The 22,562-nt window shown below is 41.9% G+C and overlaps 1 protein-coding gene across 1 annotated transcript in view; it reads left to right on the forward strand.

Moving 5' to 3' along the window:
- The first annotated feature begins 2,022 nt into the window (after window positions 1-2,022).
- Window positions 2,023-22,562, forward strand: part of Rlf (RLF zinc finger) — a 61,113-nt gene continuing 40,573 nt past the window's right edge. Inside the window, exon 1 of the mRNA XM_034502525.2 lies at window positions 2,023-2,323. Within this exon, the coding sequence (XP_034358416.1) occupies window positions 2,087-2,323 (237 nt within the window). The 5' untranslated portion in view covers window positions 2,023-2,086. The remainder of the gene's footprint in view (window positions 2,324-22,562) is intronic.

The following is a 22,562-nucleotide window of genomic DNA, read 5'->3' on the forward strand; positions in this document are numbered from 1 at the left end:
CTCTGCCTCCCAAGTGCTGGGATTAAAGGCGTGCGCCACCACCGCAGGCGAAAGCAGTAGTCTTAGAGAACTCTACCTGTCTGTGTCTTTATCTTCATTCCTTGGCCACCCCTAGCCAGGGTTCCAGGAAGCAAACCTTTCAGGATGTGGCAGGGTATGACTAAAGAAAGTGTAAATGAATTAGTTACATTGTAACCTCAAGGAAACAAAAAAGGATACAAAACTCAGGACTAGTTTTATAGGGCACAACCAGAATATTACATTGTCAATGAGTATTTGTTGAACAAATGAATGCCATTCAACACTGCCCTAGAGTCTCCCTCTATCTATCTAGTACATATTCTCTCCTTTCTCACTCTGAAACAACTTGAACAAGGTTTTTTTTTCCCCCTCAGAAGCTTGACGACTGTCCTTTTATTACTGTGATCAACACAATGCCCAAAAACAACTTGAAGAAGAAAGGGTTTCTGTGGCTTACATGTCCCAGTCCCAGCTGATCCCTGAGGGATGTCATGGCAGTAACTCAAGCAGGAGCAGAGGCAGGAACTGTGAAGGAAAGCTTCTCACTGATTTGCTTCCATGCTTTTAAGCAGTTACCTTGCTTATACCTCCCAGTACCACCGGCCCAGGAGTGGTACCACCCATAATGGGCTGGGCCCTCCTACTTCAGTCAACAAACAAAAAAACATGTCATAGCTGTGCCACAGGGGTCAGTGTGATGGAGGCACTTCTCAATTGAGGTTCTCTCCTCCCAGGTGATGTTGTTTTTGTATTAAGGTCACAAACAACTAACCAATCAGCATAATGACTCATATTTCATGGAGGGGAAAGCAACATTTAGGCCATGACTCTCTCTCTCTCTTTTTTTTTTTTTTGGTTTTTCGAGACAGGGTTTCTCTGTTTAGCCTTTGGCTGTCCTGGAACTCACTCTGTAGACCAGGCTGGCCTCGAACTCAGAAATCCGCCTGCCTCTGCCTCCCAAGTGCTGGGATTAAAGGCGTGCGCCACCACCGCCCGGCAGGCCATGACTCTCAAATCTCCTATTATCAAATTTTACATTTACCTTCATCTAGACTCGTCATTTATATACTTCTTCCAGTTGAAATTAGTGTATCCCTTATTTGTATACTAGACCAAACATCTTATGTTCCTGATGCTATAGAATGAATATATATATATATATACAAAGACACACACTTTTTTTTTTCTTGTTTTCACTACTTCACCCACTGGGCTCCAGTCACACCAGTTTGCCATTCTCTCTTTTCTTAGCTGTTCTTCTTTGCATTTCTTTCTTGTGTCCTCCCACTAAGACCTGGAACTCATGATCCTCCTCCTGTCTCAGTCTCTCAAGTGCTGGATTACAGTGGCTTTGCCTTGGCTGTCCTGAGAACTTGCCCTGTATACTAGGCTGGCTTTGAACTCACAAAGAAGATCCAGCCTGCCCCTGCATGCCTCCAATCCCAGCACTCAGGAAGCAGAGGCAGGTAAATCTTTAAGTTTGAGGCCAGCCTGGTCTACAGTGTGGGTTCCAGGACAACTAGTCCTACACAGAGAATCCTTATCTTGAAAAAAAAAAAATTTTTAAAGTTTTTCCCCCCCTCTTTTAGTAGAATCGCCTCAACGCCATATATTTTGGGCGATCCTTTTTCCAGCGACTAGTAATGCCATTCCCATTATAAACCAAGTTCCCTTGAGTTTGTTTTCAGTTTGGCCTAACAATCTTTATTTTCCTCCAACCGGAGATGCTTTTCTCCGAGCCTCTTCCTGGACTACCTTTCCCTTGCTCTTCAGTTGGCAGCTCAGCAGACATCTCTTTCATATCTCCATTGTCTCTAGGCCCTTTGCGCTCCTCGACTCTGAAGGGCCTGTAGAACCCAGGGCCGTTAGAATCTCGCCGTTGCTAGACTGTTGCTAGGGCGGTTGCGGTGGAGACTTCTGAGAGGACCAACCTTCGGCGTCCTAGTGACGGAATAAAGTTGGCGCCAGCGTCGCCAGGGGGTGCGTCACTAACACGGGCGATTGGGGGCGGCACCAGGCGGAGTCACGTGGTTTGGTTGCCTACGCGCTGCTGGGCCGTGGGAAGATGGCGGACGGAAAGGGAGACGCCACCGCCGCCGCCGGGGCCGTGGCCGTGGCTGAGGCTCCGGCGGTTGCGGGAGCCGGAACCGAGACTGAGTCCATGGCTCGGGGTCATCGCCCTGCATCTCCGGCGTCGGGAGCCCCGGGCCTACGACCGTGTCTCTGGCAGCTGGAGACCGAGCTGAGGGAGCAGGAGGTGTCCGAGGTCTCATCTTTGAACTACTGCCGGAGCTTCTGCCAGGTGAGGGGTGGACTAGTTGGCCGAGGGTGGAGGGACGGGGAGGCCCGGAGAAGAGACCCAGAATCCACCTCAACAGCCGGGGGCTACGGGGAGAAAACGCCACCCCCGTGTCTCGCCGCGCCCCCGGGCCGGGCAGGCCCAGCTCTGCCATAACCCCGACTTCAGTCACTGCCGGGGCGGATTGCGCTGGGCGGTACTGAGAGCCCAGATCGCTCCCTGCTAGGGCTGTGCCCTGTCGCCGCTGCCTGGGTCCTGGCCGGGTGGTTGGAGCGCCACTGCCCCCCTGAGGGATCGATTGCCAGTTCCTGCAGGGAGATGCTTTTTTTGAGTGGTGTAATGATCTCCAAACTGAAAAACCTTGTTTTTCTGAATAATCAGGAAAGGTGGGCTGTGTGACCAGAGACTTATCTTTGGAGTCACATCTTTTGGCTTCCCTAAGATACGACGGTTGGTCTTGGATGGCGTCTAGAGCTTTCTGATTAGGGAATTACTGAGCCGGTTGGTTGGTTGGTTGGTTTTTATTTTTTGTTTTTGCCACTGTGGGCGGATGTGAAAAGATAGGTTTATGCCATTCTTTGACCTGTTTTGTATTCATCTGCTGATTGTACTACTCGGAATGGAACTGGTGAGCTCTGTAGTGGAGATTAGTCCGAATGGAAGAGGTCTGGAGAGAGATGTATAGAATGGCCTCATTTGGCAGTCGAGTGATTGATCGTTTCGGTGCGGGTCCCAATCTGTGGGGCTACATGCTGACAGATGTGTTTTAAGTTTGGTCTCCGTGATCACACTGCAGTTTTTTTTTTTTCCATGTTTTCAAGTGTCCTCCAACAGTAAATGCTTGCCGTTATTGTTTCTGCTTCTGGTACTTGCACGATCAGGTTTCTGTCATCCCTTTGCTCCTCATTTGGAGTACCTTAGAGAATACAAAATAATCGAGGTATGTTTGTACGTGGACTCTTAATGAGCAGTTGAGTGAGTGCTGAAAAAATTGTGGGGTTAGAAAGTTGTAGTTGGGGTAGTGAGCCATCAGCTTTGTTGGTCCTGGACAGAATTAAAGTTATCTCTGTTGCGTTTGTTTGTGTCCTACTCTTTGACCCAGAACTTCGTCTGTTTAGAATTTTGTCTCTGCTAATCTTTTCTATCCATTATTAGATCGTGTCAGTGTTTGTGTGCACAATCCTCAGCACTCCCATTGTTGTTTACTTTACTAGTAGTGACCATTCTTATTTAGGGCAGGCATTTATTGCACACATTTTTGCCAACTCTTAGAATGGTGCCAGGAAGATTTATGGAAGTTCAAGGACATCCTGGGCATTATAATGGGTTCCAGGCTAGGCTACAGTGTGATGTTCCTCTCTCAAATAGACATTTCACACCAACCCCCAGAAGGAAATGACAAAATTAATTAGTACAATTTTGGTAGTGATGAGAAAAAATGTCACACAAAGAGTGTAAGGAGACTTTGTGGGACAACTGGTGAGAATGACAAAAAAAATAATGTATTGGTTGTTGAGAAGTGGGAGCAGCCACTTTGGATAGGGAAGAGCCTCTGACTTAAAGGATGTAAATGATCCTAGGAGGGCCTGGATGGAGAAGGAGACAGAGGTGGAGATGAGGAGAAACACAGAATGCTGTGGGAGAGGAGGGAAGTAATTGCAGGGAGAGTGGTGGTAGGAAAATAACTGTGGGTTTTGAGCAGAGCTTTGAAGCTTACGTTAAAGGGTAAATGTAGCCAGTCAGATTGAATTTTGTCAGAATATACCATACATAAGTATTCTGGAAAAATTGGACCACTAATTAGGTTAGTTGAATAGTTTTCTTGGCTCTCCTCTTTCGCCCCTCTGTGTATCCTCGGTTGCCCTACAACTAGCTCTGTAGACCAGGCTTACCTTAAACCTCCACCTGCCTCTGCTTCTAGAGAGCTGAGATGAGGCATGTGCCACCAGTGCCTGACATTGGTGCCACATTCGAAAAAAAGAATATGAAGTGCTTCATTGTATGGCTGAATGCTGAAGATGAGAAGCTGGGAGCACATACTACATAAAGATTGGTAATTGGTAGTTCATTAAAGGGCTGACTGTGCTCCTCCAGTGTTTACTGTTACAAATTGTTCTCAACAGGTATTTAGAAATGTCATCCTAGCCTGGGTGTGGTGGTACATACTTTAATCTCAGCATTCTTGAGGCAGAGATAGGGGCAAGTGGGCCTCTGTGAGTTTAAGGCCAGCTTGGTCTATGTGGTGAATTCCAAGCCATTCAGGTCTATACAGTGAGACTATCTCAAAGAAAAAAAAGAAGAAATGTTGTTCTAAAAACTTACATTGTACCTACAATTGTAACATGCTGTTAACCATGTAAGAAATATGTCTAGCTCAAGTCAGCCTTTAATCCCAGGAGGCAGACAGAGGAATCGATCTGAGTTCCAGAACATCCTGGTCTGATGAGTGTGAGGTCATGACAGCTAGAAATACATAATGAGACCCTCTCTTAAAAAAAAGAAAGAAGGAAGGGAAAGAGGAAGGAAGGAAGAAAATAATACTTGTTAAAAGTGTCTTAAAAGACTAGTAAATATGGTGTCTCATCTGTAATTCCAATTCCAGGGAATCAATGACAAGAGTTCCCCTGAGGAAACTGGCTGGCCAGACTATGTGAAAATAGAAACTCTTTGTTTTGTTTTGTTTTAAGATTTATTTATTTTTATGTGCCCTTGGTGTTTTTCCTGAATGTATGTCTGTGCAAACATGCCAGATCCCCTGGAACTGGAGTCATAGACATTTGTGAGCTGTCATGTGGTTGCTGGGAATTGAACCCAGTTCAGGTCTTCTAGAAGAGGAGCCAGTACTCTTAACTGCTGAGCTGCCTCTCCAGCCCAGGACTTCTGGATTCAGGGATGCTCACCAGAGACCCTGCCTTGGTATAGGGTAAAGAGCAAACAAGGAAGATACGCCAGCCTCCAAATTCCATTTGGACAAAGAACCAGTTCCTAAAAGCTGTCCTTTGACCTCCATGATACCAGTGTTTTTAAAAGTAACTTAAAAAAAAAAAAATGAATGCTACACTTTTTGTTAATGTTGAAAAATTGATGTCTTAAAATTTCTTGCTATATTTAGGAAACCAAAGTTCTCAGTCTGTGTGGGCAAGGAGGATACAAATGCTGGCTGCTGAGCCTGATGACCTGAGATTGACCCCTGGGACACTCTGACCTCCACATGCACACTCTAGCATGCCCCTCAATGGATGAATGAAGGAGTGAAGGAATTTTTAAAAACATTTTGAAAGTCTTTAATGAGCAAATATGTTACACACTTTTAAATTTTATACTTATAAGTAACGTTGCAGATAGGTTTTGTTTGCTTTATTTTGTTGGTTTTGTTTTGTTTTTGAGGTAGGGTCTGGCTGTGTAGCCTTGGCTGGCCTCAAGTTCGATACTAGACCAGGCTGTCCTGGAACTCATATGCCTGCTTCTGCTTCATGGGTGCTAGAAATAAAGGCTTATATCACCATGTCCAGCTCAACTTCATAGATTTTTAATAGTTAAAATAAGTACTGCACATATCTTTTTGGATTGGTTATTGAATAAAAGGGTTCTGAGTCAAATAGGCCATATAATTAGCTCTCTATGGGCAGGATATACAATCCAAGACTGTCCCAGACAGGTGTCTAAAATGAGTCTCTTTACAAACTGTTGTTCCATGTCCTCCACCCTCACATTTACCCATGGGGCAGGCAAGGTGACTCAGTGAGTAAAATAAAATCAATTGCTGCAAAGCCTGATAACCTAAGCTCAGTCCCTAGAACTCATAGTAAGAGAGAACAATTCCCCAAAGCAATTCTTTGACCTCTAGCAAATTCTCCTTCACATGTGCCTCCCACCTCAGCTCCCATGAATACGGATGGATGGATGGATGGATGGATGGATGGATGGGTGGGTGGATGGGCTGGCTTTTTTTTTTTTTTTAATCAAAGTGACATCACAGAACTGAACAATCACAACAGTATGCAGTACTGAAGGTTGTACTATGTCAAAGTATCTTAGTGTGTGTATCCTTCCTGTGATGATAAGAGATGACAAAGTGCCTAAGAGATGGACTAAATTGGAAGGTGGCTTCTTATGGCTTTCTTACTATCTTTAAGCTATTGTGTAAGAATTATTTGAGCACAAGCTCAGAGCTGGCATCTCAATAACTAACACTGTAGCATACCCTAACTATTTGGTTTGGGTATCTTAGAGGGATATTTATGTCCCTAGTGGGACAGAGATGGGTGGCCCAAGGTTTCATTATATTACTTAAATCATTGTGTCATTTAAAAGTTAATACAGTATTATTTGGGGACTTTTCCACTTGATATTTTTGACTAACCTAAAAAGTGGAGAGGGCCACCATTCTTAGCATGCCTGAAGCCCTGGGTTCAATACCCAGAATCTAGTAAACTGGGTGTGGGGTACTCAGAATCAGAAGTTCAAGATTAACCTCAGATATAAAGTCAGTTTGGGGAGAACCTGTCCCAAACAACAAAACAAAACCTACATCTAAACTCATTATCTAGTGGTGTGAAGAGTTCTGGGATTATAAGAATGTGTCACACATCAATCACCCTGGGGGACTGACTTTTAAAGGCAGGGTCACTATTATATACACCTGTATATACCAGGTCTAGGACTCTAGATACCAGCCTGGTCTTTAATTTGTGATCATTCTGCCCCTGCTCTACAAAAGGTAGGATTGCAAGTGTGGGCCAACGCAGGAAGTTACTTTAACCTGTGGCCTCAGTGCTGAGCAAGTGTTTACCGCTGACCCCTTCCTCTTGGTTTTGTTTGACACTTTGTATGTAGTATCAGCTGTTCTTTTTCTTGCTGTGTTTTGGTTGGCTGCCTCCTATTTGTAGCCTTTTATTTTCACAAATTTCTTGCTTTCTGATTGCCTTTATCTATGGTTGAGATTTAAAAATTCTCTGTAGAGCATATCTGTTATTCTCCTCCCCACAAACCCCCCCCCCCCATACACACACATTCACTGTGTAGGCAGGCTAGCCACACGTACCTTGCCTTCTGAGTGTGCCACCACATCTGCCCTAGCAGTCCTCTTGCTTTACCCTCCAGTGTTTTAGGATTCCTGGCATGAGCACTTCACCAAGCTCTCTTTCTGTGCTTTGTATTTAACAGGTTCTACAATGCTGACATATAGTGATATTTTTAAAAGATTTTTTCTAGTGTGTGTGGGTGTGTTCATGTTCTTGAATGTATGTGAGTGTCCAAGGAGGCCAGAAGATGGTGTTAGACCCTCTCCTGGAGCTGGAGTTACAGGTACCAGTTATAGCTGTTGGAACCATGTCCTGGTTCTCTGAAAGAGCAGCGAGCTCTCTTAACTACTGGGCTGTCTTCTCCTGTCCCCACCACCCACCTCAGGTAATTAGTTGGATGAGCTATAGTGTAGGAACTGTATGGTATTTGGAAGAGGCAAGAACTTTAAAAGAACGGGGGTAGGAGTCTTTTACCACTTTCTGAAGGACATTATCAGCTTTAAGCCTGTATTTATTTAATGTGTGTATTTCACTGTACACATTGTGGTGTTAGTAAGGATAGGCAGATAATATGAAAAGCATTTTAGTATTGTGGAATGTTGCAGGATATTTGATCGCACTGTGAACTCCAAGATTGGTATTTACTGGGAAAAACCTGTTTTGGTTGTGGTGTGGCTCAGCCTTAGTACACACCTTTAATCCAAGAGCTTTTTGGTTGAGTATTGTAAACAGGATTGAATAAAGTCAAGATAAGGTCAAGAGGCAGAGCAAGCAACCAGTTGACAGGAAGTAAACATAGGAGTATTAAGAAAAAACCATAGAGAGTAAGAGGAAGTCAGGAGGACTTTTGACACTGTGTGAGAGAGGGGATTTCTGGTGAGATGTTGTCTGAAGAGGAAGGTCAGCTGGGTGCTTTCTGTGAGCTAGCAGTCTTTCACTCCAGTGTCTGGCTCTCTAGTCTTCATTGGTAAAATGGAATGATCGAGATTTTGTTTTAGAAAAAAAACAGTAGGAGAGTTGAGTTAGCAAATGAATAGAACAGCAGTACAGAGATGCTGACATAGGGGAGAGCATGGTAACCATGGAGATTCTTGAGCTTAATGTTTTCTTCATTTTTTTTAAAATTTACTGTACATTTTTTAAGTTTTATTTTTGTTTGATACACATTAGTATTTCACCTTCTTGTGTGTCTGTGTCAGTATTTTGGATCCCCTGCAACTGGAGTTACAGATACTTGTGACCTTTTATTTGGGTGCTGGGAGTTGAACCTGGGTCCTCTGGAAGAGCAACCAGTGCTCTTAACCACTGAGCCATCTCTCCAGCCCTGAGCTTAGCATTTTCAATATATTAAAAAGTTTAAAAATCAGGCTGAGGGTGTAACTAGAACAAAAGTTGTCTAGCATCCCACAGGGGTCTTCTTGATTCTACTTCAGCACACAGACATACTTGAAAACTTGATTGTTGTGCGTCTTTTCGTTTTGTGTGATGTGTGCATATCTGAATATAAGTGTGCTCATGTCATCACCTTTGTGTGGAGGTAAGGACAGCTTTCCAGAGAGTCAGCTCTCCTGTCGCAGTGAACTCTGGTTGTCAGGCTGTGGCAGGTGCTTTTGCTTGCTGAAGCATCTCCTTGGCCTGCAGACAAGGAATTTCAAACACATTAGCTTTTCTGTTGCTGCTGCTTTCTCTTGGGAGATAGATCTCTGCATAGAAATTACATGGCAAGTTGTTCTCTAAGCAGAAGCAAGCTGTGTAACCTGTGTAATCCAAACACTATAGGAAGTGACCCTTGGAGCAGTCAAACATGGGTTGTAGTGTCTGCTGTGGAACCATTGTTTCTTCTGCTGTTCTCTGAGACCACTGATGTTCTTCCAGAGATCTTCCTTAACTAAAGATAACTTCCTTATCTTTGGCTGTGAGGGGCAGGTCTCACTATATAGCGCAGGCTAACCTCCAACTTAAATCCTAAGCTGTCCCAGTGCTAGATGTACAGATGTACAGAAGCCAAGGCCTTCAGCCCTTGCTATCTTATCTAAAATAGCACTTCTAGCTATCTCAGGTCAAGGTCTGTGTGATCTGCCTCTTCTGCTAGAATGGAAGTGTGGGGAAGGTGTTGACTTCAGAGTCGTTCCTAGCACTTTATGGGCATATAGTAAATGTGATAGTTGCTGGTTTAATTTTCTTTTTTCTTTAGATTTACTTAGTTGTGTGTATGTGTGCACAAGATGCATGTGGGCATGTGGAGGGCATGGGGGCAACTTTGTGGAGTAGGTCTCTCTTCTACTCTGGGTCAATCCAGTTGAATTTAGGTTATCAGACTTGGTGATAGGTGTCCCCACCCACAGAATCATTTCACAAGCCACCATCTTGTTTTTGTTTGAGAAGGGTCTCACTGTAAGCCACATTGGCCTGGAACTCTTCAAGTAGCTGGTGCTGACCTTAGAATTATGATCCTCCTGTTTCTACCTCCTACCTCCTGAGTGCTAGGCTTATAGGTGTGGACTACCACCTGTGATAGCACCATAATTTACCAGTCTCTGTTGTTTTTCAGTGGTTATTACAGATATTTCAGAGAGTCCCTTTAAATATGGTTATTTATATCTGCAACATGAATTCCTAGATTAAAAAGAATGTTAATGGGAACCAGGGAGATGGCTCAGTGATTAAAGAGCACTGACTGCTGCTCTTTCAGAGAATCTGAGTTCAATTCCCAACACATGGTGGATCACACCATCTGTAGCTCCAAGGGATCCAATGCCCTCTTCTGATCTTCATGGACACACACACACACACACACACATAACAATGAATGAATTCTTTTTTTTAAATGTAGGTAGATATTATTCTACCAATAAGTTTAACATATATGTCCACCAGCCTTGCTTGTGAATCCTTATTCCCTATGTATCCTTGCCAGCTTGGTGCTACTAAACTTAATAGTTTCCATGCTAAAAGCGTGTTCTCATCTTGTAAATTTGCACTGAACTTGAGTATTTCTATGTAAATTAGATTTTTAAATATTCTTTTAAAATATTTTATTCATGTAAGATATTTTGATCATATTCATCACCCCCAAATTCCTTGACTCCCACCTTCTCACCCACCCAGCTTTGTGTCTGTTTTTTTTACCCCATAAAGTCCAATTTATGCTGCCTAGATACGCTTGGGTAGGCATGATCTGTCTACCAAGGGTTACACCTTACTTTCATGGTCAATCTTAGGAAAAATTGACTCTCTTCCAGTAGCTATCAGTTGTCACTAGCCCATCAATTAGGGACAGTACTTAGTGCCTGCTTCCCTCCTTCATGCTGGATTTTGTCTGATTTGAGCTTGTGTAGGTCTTATGTATGTTTTCACAGCCACTGTGAGTCCCTGTGTGCAGCTATCCTGTCTTGTCAGCCCTGTTTTTTCATCTGTATCATCCACCGCCTCTGACTCTTGCTCCTCCCTCAATCTTTCCGCTCCCCTTTCCTCAGTGATCCCTGAACATGTCCACATCTCTTACTCTCTCCGCGACCACTTAGAAATTCCTGTGTTAATCTCTATTTACTTCAAGAAGCTTCTCCTATGAGCATTGGGAGATGGGTATAGCAATGAGTTATTAGTTTAACTATGTCCATTTATCAGTATAATAGTAATAGGTCTCTCCTAGGGCCTATGACATATCTAGCCACAGGTTCTTGACCCCAATAACAGTGCCAGGTGTGTGTTTTATCTTGTGAATTGGTTCTTAAATCCAATCAGAGAGTGTTTGGTTACTGTTTCACCAGTAAACATGTTATAACCGGCTCAGTCATTAGTGTTGCTCTTGAGTTCACAGCTGGGTGAGACTGATGACAACTGTTCTCCACTGGCAGTGTGCGTCTAGCACCGTCCAGCACTATGAAAGCTATCTAGCAGGGTGAAGCATCCAGTTGAGTACCAGCTTGATTTCTCTGAGTAGGGTCTTACTGTCGAATTCTGCAGGGTAACCAAGAGCAGTGGCAGTAGCCTGTAGTGTTTGAGGTTCTCTAGGGCCTCACTTGTCAGCAACTCCAAAGGAGGTAATTAATCCCTGGTATTGTTTATTTGCTAGCCTGTGGTACCTAGTAGAGGTTTTAAGTTGGCTCCGTTTGAACTCTGTGTATATGAACATATACATACGTATTTCAGTAAGCTTCCATATGATTTTTCCAGAGGCCTTTACTTTAGTGTTAGGATTTCCATGTTCCCTCCTTGACCCTGACTTCCTACATCCTAGTCCACCTAACCTTTCTTTTTCCATTATTTCCTTTAGCTCCTTTATTTGACTGTGTTCTCTATCCCCTCCCATAAAAGTTGTTTCCCTTACCTCTATGGCCTCTTACTAGTTTTCTGACCTCTGGGTGTACCAAATAAAACATATACAAATATTCCAAGCTAGCATCCTCATATGAGAGAAAACATGCAATATTTGTCTTTTTGAGTCTGGGTTACCTTTGGATGTTTGTTTCCAGCTGCCTTTATTTACCATGAATTTTATAATTTCATTTTTCTTAACAGTTGAATAATATTCCATTGTGAAAATGTATCCCATGTCATGATGGCTGTCTCTTGTATTTCCATGTCCTGGTTATTGTGAATGGAGCATCAGTGAACATGGTAAACAAGTATGTACACTAGGATAAAGTCCTCTGGGTATATGCCCAAGATCAGTATAGCAGAGGCTCTCAATATGTAGCGCTGGCTAGCCTACAGTTCTCTATGTAGACCAGGCTAGCCTCAAACACACAGAAATCTTCATACCTTTGCTTCCCAAGAGCTGGGATTAAAGGTGTGAGCCACCATATCTGACTTGGTTTCTTTGTAAGTGTATGTTTCATCTTGTGCATCTCTCTTTTGAATACTGTTAATAAAAAATAAATAGAAAACACAGCTAGTTTATAAAAGATCATGAAGATTACCAAAAACTTAAGTTCATTGTTTTAATTTGGATCCAAATGCCTGTCTCTTCTTATAGACCTTCCTTGGCTGACTTTGGTTTTTGAGGGGCAGGTTTCATATTGGGGGTTGGGAAAATCTGCACACGTGCATTTGGAGACTATTGGATTTTTTTATTTTTATTTTACATGTTTTGTTAAAATATTATTTAAGTTATTAAAATAGATTTTACCTTATCATTACATTTACCCTAGAATCTTGAGGGTGTTTGTTGAGAAAGGGTCTAACTATATAGCTCAGATTTCTAACGTCTTAGTGTTGAGATTATAGGTGAGCCTTATCACACTGCTCAAATCCTAAACTCATATACTGTTTATGTTCTGAAGCAGACATAGCAGTGTATGGTGGCCTACTACTTTAAAGTAGAAGCAGAATCAGGAGTTCAAGGCCAACCTTAGCTAGATAGGGAGTCTAGCCCAGGTCACATGAGACCCTGTCTCCAAAACAAAGCAAACACGTAAAAGCAGAGGCAAAGAATATATCCTAAAGAGTTCAGGCAGTTAAAGAGTCTGCTGGAGCGATTGGACAGTGTGATAGAATGTGGTGGACTGTGACTGTGAGATAGTGTTTTAAGATTAGAAATGTTTGGTCTTTTAGTCATTGCTCTATTGCTGTGAAGAGACACCATTACCAAGGCAACTAATAGAACAAAGCATTTAATAGGTACTTATGTACAGTTTTGGAAGATGAGCCCATGATATGAATCAGGAGTCTTTCTAGTTAGTTATTAGTCCTAGCTTAGTGTTCCCAGAGTCTAGTAGCAATATGGTGGGAAGCATGACAGCAGTCAGGCAGGCAGGCAGGCAAGTCACTGGAGCGGTAGCTGAGAACTTAAATCTGAAACATAAGCAGCAGGCAGAAAGTGAGGGAAACTGGGCCTGGTGTGGGCTTTTGAAACCTCAGAGCCAACTCCCAGTTGCACACCTCCAACAAGGCCACACCTCCTAATCCTTCTCTAATAGTTCCAAGTGGAGACCAAACATTTAAATATATTAGTCAAGGGGAGGGGGGGGAAGGGGGGGCATTCTCATTCAAACCACTGTAGACTCTGGCTTCTGAATGCTGGGATTAAAGGTGTGTCATCTCATCCACCCAGGAGAGATTTGTCTTTTATATATCAGTGCTACTAGACTCTGGGAACACTAAGCCTTGGACGTATAACTAACTTGAAAGACTTGTACATTTCCAAACATCTATTGTATCATCAAAGTAATTGAATAGCCCTCTCCCCCTCCCCTTCCCCTTCCCTTCCCCGTGTGTGTGTGTGTGTGTGTGTGTGTGTGTGTGTGTGTGTGTGTGTATTACTAGGAATTGAACCCAGGCCTTCCCACGTGCTAGGCAAACACTCGTCGACTGGCTCTGAACTGTGTATCCCTAGCCTTCTTTACATTTTATTTTGAAACTGGATCTCACTCCATCGCCCAGACTAGCCTTGAACTTACTCAGTAACCTGTTGTCCATAGAACTTTGCACTCTTCCAAACGATCAAAGATTAAAGGCTGCCCCACTGGGCCCACATATAAATCTTATTTATACTATATTAATTGTATAAATTGTAATGCCAAACCAGAAATGTATAAAAGGGGTGATGACTCCTATCCCTCTCACTCTAGTCGAGGCTAACCTGGAACTCACTTTGTAGACTAGGCTGGCCTCAGACTCAGATTTCTTACTTGAATCTAGATAGCTAGCATTATAGCAGTCAGCTACCATGCCTGTTTTGTGTGGTACTAGAGATCAAAGCCAGAGCCTTGTACAGGCTAGACAAGCCCTCTCTGCCAATTCACTTGCATCCCTAGCCCCCAGGGATGAGATTTTTGAAGGTGTTATTTAACAGTAAGTGTTAATATTATATTTGTGCCCCTGATGAGTTATCATTTACCCCTCTAGAGCAAACACCTGTCCCCATGGAAGCCTCACTACTAATTTAACTAAGATTGCTTGTTTACATGAGTCGAGCTTACTCTTTTAATTTGGCTTTCCTTTGTAGTGAAATCTTGATTTCTACCTTAAAGGACTTGTAAATGCAAATGTGAATGTAGAGCACATTTCCCCATAATCGTCTAGCAGTGTAGAGAAAATGGCATGCTTGGAGAGGCCTAGCGATCGGGAACTGGAGAGCGTACACATGTACCTCTGATTCGGAGTTTGCACTAAGATCGTCCATTCTAGCTCCTGTTAACTTTCAGTAGTTCCACAGATACCCGTATTGTCATCTAGAGATGCCGCTGCTATGGGTGGTGGGGAGGAGCAATTGGGACCAGAAGTCATTGCCCTTGCCATTATATTGGATAGAAGATAAGTACCCAGTATGTTAAATTTCTTTCAAAGAAAAAAGATTTTTAGGCATGATTCTGCTGTGTAGCTCAGGCTGTCCTAGAATTTGCTACTCTCATCTGCCTGCCTCCACATTTTGAGGTTATGCTAAGCATATATACTATTATGCTTGGCTCAAAAAGGGTTTTGTTTGTTTTGTTTTGTTTTGTTTTGTTTTTGAGACCGGGTCTTATGTAGCCCAAGTTAGTCTTAAACTTTGAACTCCTTATATTCCTGTCTCCACTCTCCCACTGCTGGGATTACAGAGGCTGTACCAGCACACCTGGTTTATAGAGTACTGGGGAGCTAGCTAGCTAATCTAGGGCTTTTTAGATGTTAGGCAAGCACTCTACAAACTGCAGTGTGTCCCTAGCTCCCCATAAATGTGTATGTGTATGCTTGTAGTGGATATGATAGAGCCTACCTTTTCCAACCAATAGATTAGTCTCTTTTCAGAAGGTTTTGTTTTAGGCTGGTTGATGATGGTGCATGCCTTTAGTCAGGAGGCAGGCAGGCCGATAGCTTTGAGTTCTGGGACAGCCAGAGCAACACAGAGAAGGCTTGTCTCCAAACAAACAAAAAACAGGCTTTATTTTGTATACTCCCAGAGAAGCCAGAAGAGTGGGTGTTAGGATAGTGTAACTCAGGGCCTCTACAAGATCAGTGTGCACTTTTAACCACTGAGCCATCTATCTCACCAGCCCTATAGACTAATCTAAATAAAGCTTTTTTTTTTTTTTTTAAAGCTTAGCTATTTGCTTGTTTTATATTTAAATTGTGTGTTTCTTTTTTCTTCCTTTGTTTTGTTTTTTGAGGCAAATTCTTACTTAGTTCAAGCTGATTCTTGATCCTCCTGCTTTCCCAAGTGCTAGGACTGCAGGTGTGCATTACAATGCCCAACTATGTGTTTTATTATATTGAAGTATACATATATAAAATTATTTGAACTCATAACCTACGAAATTCATGTCCCTGGGAAAAATAAAGCTGTGTTCCCATCATTGTAGAAGTTTGTGTTTGAAGTAAGAAAGAACTTTTGGAAGTCATTTAGCATATATACTTGTCTGCTAAAATTTATTTTAAAAATTTAATTACCTTTCTATTAGGAGTGTGTGTTGTGTGTTGTGTGTTGTGTTTCTATTAGGAGTGTGTGTTGTGTGTTTGTACATGTATACCACAGTGCTCATGTGGAAGTCAGAGGACAACTCTCATGAGTCAGTGTTTTTCTGTAATGTAGGTCTCAGGGATCAAACTCAGGTTATCCAACTTAGTGACAAGCATTTTTACCCACTGAGCCATCTTGCTGCCATTAAGAGCGTGCGTGCTTTGCTTTATTTTGTTTTTATTTGAGCCCAGGTTGGTTTCATGTGCTTCAGACTAACCTTGAATTCACTATAGGTTTTATTTTATTTTATTTTATTTTATTTTATTTTATTTTATTTTATTTTAGACATGGTATCAGTATGCATCTTGACTGGCACAGAACATGAGCTATGCCTGCCTCTGTCAAGTTGCTTGTCTAGTAGAGAAGATGAACATTAAACAGTGGTCACTGCGTTTGTGGAAGAGCAATAGTGTTTGGTGGCCAAGTGTTGTTATTTTTCTACTTTCCAACCAGCTTGTCCTTAGGGGACAAGAGCATCTGTAAAGTAATTCTCTTTAGGGCTGTGAATGTAGCTCAGCCATGAAACACTTGCCAAAGCATGCTAGACTTACTGAATCTATCACACAAACAACCAAGCATTCTGGTTTTGTGCTTTGTACCATGACTTCTTTTTTTGTTTGTTTGTTTGTTTGTTTGTTTGTTTGTTTTGTTTTGTTTTTCAAGACAGGGCTTCTCTGTGTAGTCCTGGCTGTCCTGGAACTCACTCTGTAGACCAGGCTGGCCTTGAACTCAGAAATCCACCTGCTTCTGCCTCCTAAGTGCTGGGATTAAAGGCGTGTGCCACCACTGCCTTTAATCCCATGTGTACCATGACTTTTTAATGTTACTCTTCTTTCTTGGCCTGGGTTGTTATATAGACCAGACTAACTGTTGCAGTGATCCTGCTGATGCCTTCAAATTCCTGGGATTACCAGAGTATACTACTCCCAGCTACATAATTTCTCTCTCTTTCCAAGTTAATTTTATTTATCTTATATGTGTATAGGGTTTTTTTGATTCATGTCTGTTCATATGTGTATGTAGTCCCCAAAGAGGCCAAAAGAGGGACTGGAGTTTGTAAGCCACCATGTGGGTACTGGGAATTGAATCTGAGTCCTGGAAGAACGGCCAGTGCTTTTAACAACTGAGCCATCTTTCCAGCCCTTAGGTTGCATCTTTTTAAGATTTTATGTAAGCACAATCAGAATCTGTGACACTCAGCATAACCATTTTGAAATTGGTCATACAGATAAATAGTTGGGTTTCTTGGTATGGATGTACTATAATTTATTTATTTATTTATTTATTTATTTGGTGTTTTTAGTTTGTGGATACTATGTATTGAGCTGCTGTGAGCATTCTGTGATGTTGATGTGGACAGAATGTAATAGCGTTCCTTGGCAGCTTGTATCATTTACACTCCCATCGGCAGTGCATGGAGTCTGTCTTTTCCTTCCCACAGGCCATAGGCATGGCTACAGTAGCTTTTACGCTATCACTACTACAAAATTGGTGGTAGCTCACTGAAGCTCTACCTTTGTATTTCCTTTTTGAGTTGTGTTTGGTATTCTTTTGCGGGGAGGCTTATTTTTGCAATCTATATCTGGCATTTTAGATTAGGGTTTTTTCATGCTATTGAGATTTGAGAAAAATTAAGTCTGTGTGTTTCCAAATAAAAGCTCTTTGTTAGATGTGCTTGCAAAGATTTGCTTCTCCTTTTGCATCTTTAACACGTAATTCAGAGAACATAGATTCTTAATTTTGTTTAAATTCAATTTTTCCACTTTTCCTTTGGGTTGTGTTTTAATCTGCCTAAAAAAGTTCTTTCTCCTTAAGAACATTAAGATAACCTTCTTTGATCCCCTCCAGAAATGTTATACTTCAAGTTTTTTTAATTTAGGTATATGGTCCATTTGAATAAATTTTTATATTTAGTGTGAGGCATAAGTAGACATTACTTTTGTAAAAATTCAGTTTCTAATTCAACACTATTTGTTGAAACATTACTCTTTCTCCATTGAGTGGTTTGTGCCATGTAAGAGTCAGTAGTCATGTGTTGAGAACTGCATTTCTGGGTTCTATCTCATCTGTTTGTCTGCTTTGCTGCCAGTAATACACTTTCATTTTGCTCTTCTCAAACAATATATTATGACAGTGATATTGCACACAAAAACAGGAAGAGCCTTCCGATTGCACATTCAAGTTCCTCTAAAATCTTGGCTCATAGTTGATTTTCAGTTATTTAACCTTTTCTTTTAGGTTAATTTATTTTATTTTGTATGTGTATGAGTGTTTTGTCTGCTGAGTGTATGTCTATGTACTATGTGTATGCTTGGTGGCTGCAGGGGTCAGAAAAAAAGCATGAGAACTGGATGTTTGTGACATACCATGTGGGTTTTGGGAACTGAACCCAGGTCTTCTACAAGAGCCCCAAGTGCTCTTAACCACCCAGCCATCTCTCCAGCCCCTTATTTAAACTTAAAAAGATGTATTTTTTTTTTTTTATTTTATATGTATGAAGGTTTGTCTGCATGTGTGTATGTACGCCGTGTATGGATGCCTGATACCCCTGAAGGTTGTTGTTGGTCAGATCCCCTGAACTAGAGTAGATGGTTGAGTCATGTGGATGATGGAAATCAAACCCAAGTCCTCAGTGATAGCAGCAAATGCCTTTAACCATTAAGCTTTTTTTCCAGCCCCAGTTGACTCCTTTTAAATTAATTGCGTAAAATGTATATGACATAAGTTACTTAACATGGGGTGAGACTTGCTGTGTTGCCACATCTGGCCTTCAGTTCTTGAGCTCACACTCTTTTCTGTTTTAACTTCCTCTACATGGTGCGTCTCCACACCTGCGCCCAGTTAATTACAGCAGTACATTCATTTACATTTTTGAACAACAGAACTTTTCCATCTTCCCCAAATAAAACTGCTCATTAAACACTTAATTCCCTATTTTATTCTTTCCTTTCCTCTTTCTATGAACTTGACTGCTCTAATATGTACCTTTTTTTTTTTTTCTTTTTTCTTTTTTTTTCTTTCCTGTTCTAGAATTCACTATGTAAACCAGGCTGGCCTGAAATCACAGAGATCTGTTCCTGCCTCCCAAGTGCTGGGATTAAAGGCATGTGCCATCAAGCCTGGCTTTTTAATGTGTGTGTGGGGAGGGTGGGGGGAGGATATGAGTGCCACAGCATTGCGTATGGATGTGAAGGACTTGTGGGAACCTGTTCTCTCCTACCGTGTGGATCCTGGGGCTTGAACTCAGGTCTCCCAGGTTTATCAACAACTGGTGGCCCATGCGCTAACTCAGCTGCTCTCACTTTCATCCTTTTGCATGTAGATATCTTGCTTTCTAGGATTAGTTAATGAAAAATTTGTCTTTTTCTTATTGAATGGTCTTGTTACAGTTTTTGAAAATTATTACACCATGCATATAAGGATTTTATTTCTAGGCTATCTGTTGGATTCCATTGGTCTCTGTCTTTTACTGATAACTCGCAATTCAAAAATTTGAGTTATATTATTAAAAACAATTTAACCACATGGTGGTGAGAAGATTGCTAACTGGCTGGTGGCATAAGCCTATCATCTCTCTCATCACTTCAGAGGCAGAGGCAGTAGGATCAGGAATTCAAGGCCAGCCTCTTTCTACAACATAGGAACTGAGGCCAGCCCAGGCTACACCACACCCTGCCTCAAACAACATAACAAAGAAGATGAAAGGACTGTAAGCTGAATAAGCAAGATACTGCATTTCTCCATTAAGCTGATACTTTATCCAGGCAAAAACCATACCTCTTACCTCAAAAAGAATAAGATATAATTTATTCTGGAGCCAAATATGAGTGACAGTGGTCTAGGAACATGGATTCAGGCTACAAGTATCATTGTAGAGGTGGTTTCATGAGGTTTTTAATTAGTTCTAGAACACAGACATCTACCAAATTTGTTGCTGAGGACCACAGGTTCCAGCAAAGTAAGATGGGGAGGGGAGTAGATTGGTACAGGTATTATGCTACTTGACGTTCTTAGTTTTTTGTGGTGGAAATTAGTGGTTTGCAAAGAATGCATTTTAAAGGCTTTGATAGTCACAAGGATGTTTGGTCAGATAGACATTGGAGAGGGTAATGAATACCTTTTGAAAGGACAAGAAATAACCCAAGGCAATTTGACTCTGGTCCTCAGCTTTTTAACTTCCAGAGTCACAAACAAAGTTTTGGCATTTGGCCTTGTAGAATTTACACAAGTGTAACTACGCCCTTTCCCCCAACTTCATATGCTGTCTAATGTGATAGCTCTTCAGTGTGTCTTTATACTGATAATAGGAATGTAAACTGGGATTGATTTTTCTGGAGCAGAATCCAGTATCATATAAAGCCTTAGAAGTTATGGAACCAGAAATTGTATTTACAGTCCATTCTAATAAAGCAGTCATGAGGCCACCAAGCTCCAGTGGATAGTTCCAAACCTGTGGTCACTAAACAAAACAAGAAGATATGGATGCGGGAAAAGAAGTCCTGACAGGGGTGGGAGTGAAGAGTGAGTACCTGGTATGTAATCATGAAACTGTCAAAGAACAAGTAAGCCAAGAAGATTGTCGTGAATATAAGTAAAATTTTACACATGGGGGACTTACCTTTATCTTACACTGCACAGCTAAGAGATAAGGGCAGGATGTGGTAGTAGACACCTATAATTCCAGTATTTAGGAAACTGAAGCAGGAGGATTGTGAATTCCATGCCGACCTGGGCTACATTGTGAGTTTTAGGACCAGCCTTGGTTTTACATGGTAAGACTGCCTCAAAAGTCACAACAGAAGTTAGAAACTATGATGTCCGTGAATCTAAGTGTAGCTGGGGATATAACTCCATGGAAGAGGGCTTACTGGACTGAGGGGAGGGGGGAGGGGGGCGGGCGCACAGAGAAACTAAAAATGAAGTCAAAGGAAGGCTCTACAATTAATGTAGAGACATAATATTGCCATAAAATGGTTCACTTCATACATTAAGGAAATTCTCAAACTGCTTGTTAACAGTGATCTGTTTCTAGGTGGTGTTTTTATGCATAATGGAAAATATCACACATTTAAAGATACACTACTGTTATGGCAAAAGCAAGAAGCATTTTAAAACTAAAAAATGAAATGAAGCTAGAAAGTATATTTATGACCCATGACAGGATCAGGATCTAAAATAGTCTGGGAGATGGGGATGGAGACTGGACCCAGTGAAATTAATCAGGGTGGATGAAGAAGTGTGGAGCAGTGGACAGTGAGTAGGCCAGATTTCTGAGCTCAGAGCAGCTGGAATTAATGTGGAGGGGACGTGTTGACACAGAAGCTGCGCAGGTTCCAGATGTACTCCAGTTACTTCCGGAGTTCAAGCAGCCAGCTGTTCTCTTCCCATTCACTTGCGTCAACTCCCTGAGTCTTCATTGCTAACTGATGTCTAAATCTTAGTTCTGATCATCTTTTGGAGTCCTCCTAGCTCCTTACTTTTGCATTTTAAAATGTTACCTTCTGTTTCAGGGATACGATTCAATTGCTGGCTCCCGATTCAATCACATTGCTCAGATTTAGAGCTTTATTTTCAAAATAAGATGTCCATGTGTAGCCCTGGCTGTCCTGGGACTCGCTCTGTAGACCAGACCAGCCTCTGCCTCCCAGCACTCAGCTCTCAACTAGATTTAGAATCTTATGTATTTCATTTGTTGAGAAATTTAAATCAGAACAAGATTTCTTGTGTTATGTGAAAATTTTAAAATAATGCATACACTTACCTTAAAAATCTAGTTGCCCCATGATGTCCATTTGTAATGACCCACCAACACTTGGTAGGTTCGCTTTTGGGGGTAGGTTGGGGTTCTTTTGTAGCTGGGTGTGGATGACATTGAACTTCTCATCTTCTGTCACTAACTCTCAAGTGTTGGGATGACAGGTCTGCAAACCATGTCCATCTTTTTTTTTGTACAAGGATCAAGCCCAGAGCTGTGTGCATGCCAGACAATTCTGCCTAAACTGAGCCACTTCCCTGACATGACCACAGCATTGCAAAGTAGTGAGTGTCACTTAGCACTATTGCCAGAGAATCTCTCAGAAGCAGTGACTTTAGAACGGGAGGTGTATGTGGTAAACTCTGAGGAAGAAGGCCAAATGATGGCCACACTGCAGAGGCTGCAGAGTTTGGAAATAAACATATTTATTAAAGCAATAGTAGAGTTGTGAATTCTGAGAAGACATAAAGAATAGTGATAAAACATGCACATTCAAGCCAGGTGACTAGTTCAGATGAAAGCATAAAGTCTGCCTTTTTGGGTTGTTTTGTTTTGTTTTGTTTGGCTCTTCAAGATGGTTTCTCAATGTAACTATCCCTAGCTGTCCTAGACTTGCTTTGTAGACCAGGCTAGATTCAAACTCAGAGAGATCCACCTGCCTCTGTCTACTGAGCGCTGGAATTAAAGGTGTGCGCCACCACCCCCTGGCTTCTGCTTTCTTACTTAAAAAATGAAGTAAATAAAGGTCAGGGATGTTGATGAGTGGAGGATGGAAATGACAAGGAGGTCATTCTCTCTCCCCCCCCCCCCCCCCAGCTGTAAGGGCTGGATATGCTCAGTTTGTAAGGTGCTTGCCTACTCTGTATGAAGCTCCAAGTTTGGACCCCTACCCAGTAGTACATAAAACAGTTTCATAATCCTGGCCTTTAGAAAGTGGAAGCAAGTGGATCGGAAACTCAAAGTCATCCTTGCCTAAATGAGAGGTTTGATGCTGGCTAGAGATGCCATCTTTTTTTTTTTCTC

This window comes from Arvicanthis niloticus, chromosome 5 (assembly GCF_011762505.2).
Source record: "Arvicanthis niloticus isolate mArvNil1 chromosome 5, mArvNil1.pat.X, whole genome shotgun sequence".
In the NCBI taxonomy this organism is placed as follows: domain Eukaryota; kingdom Metazoa; phylum Chordata; class Mammalia; order Rodentia; family Muridae; genus Arvicanthis; species Arvicanthis niloticus.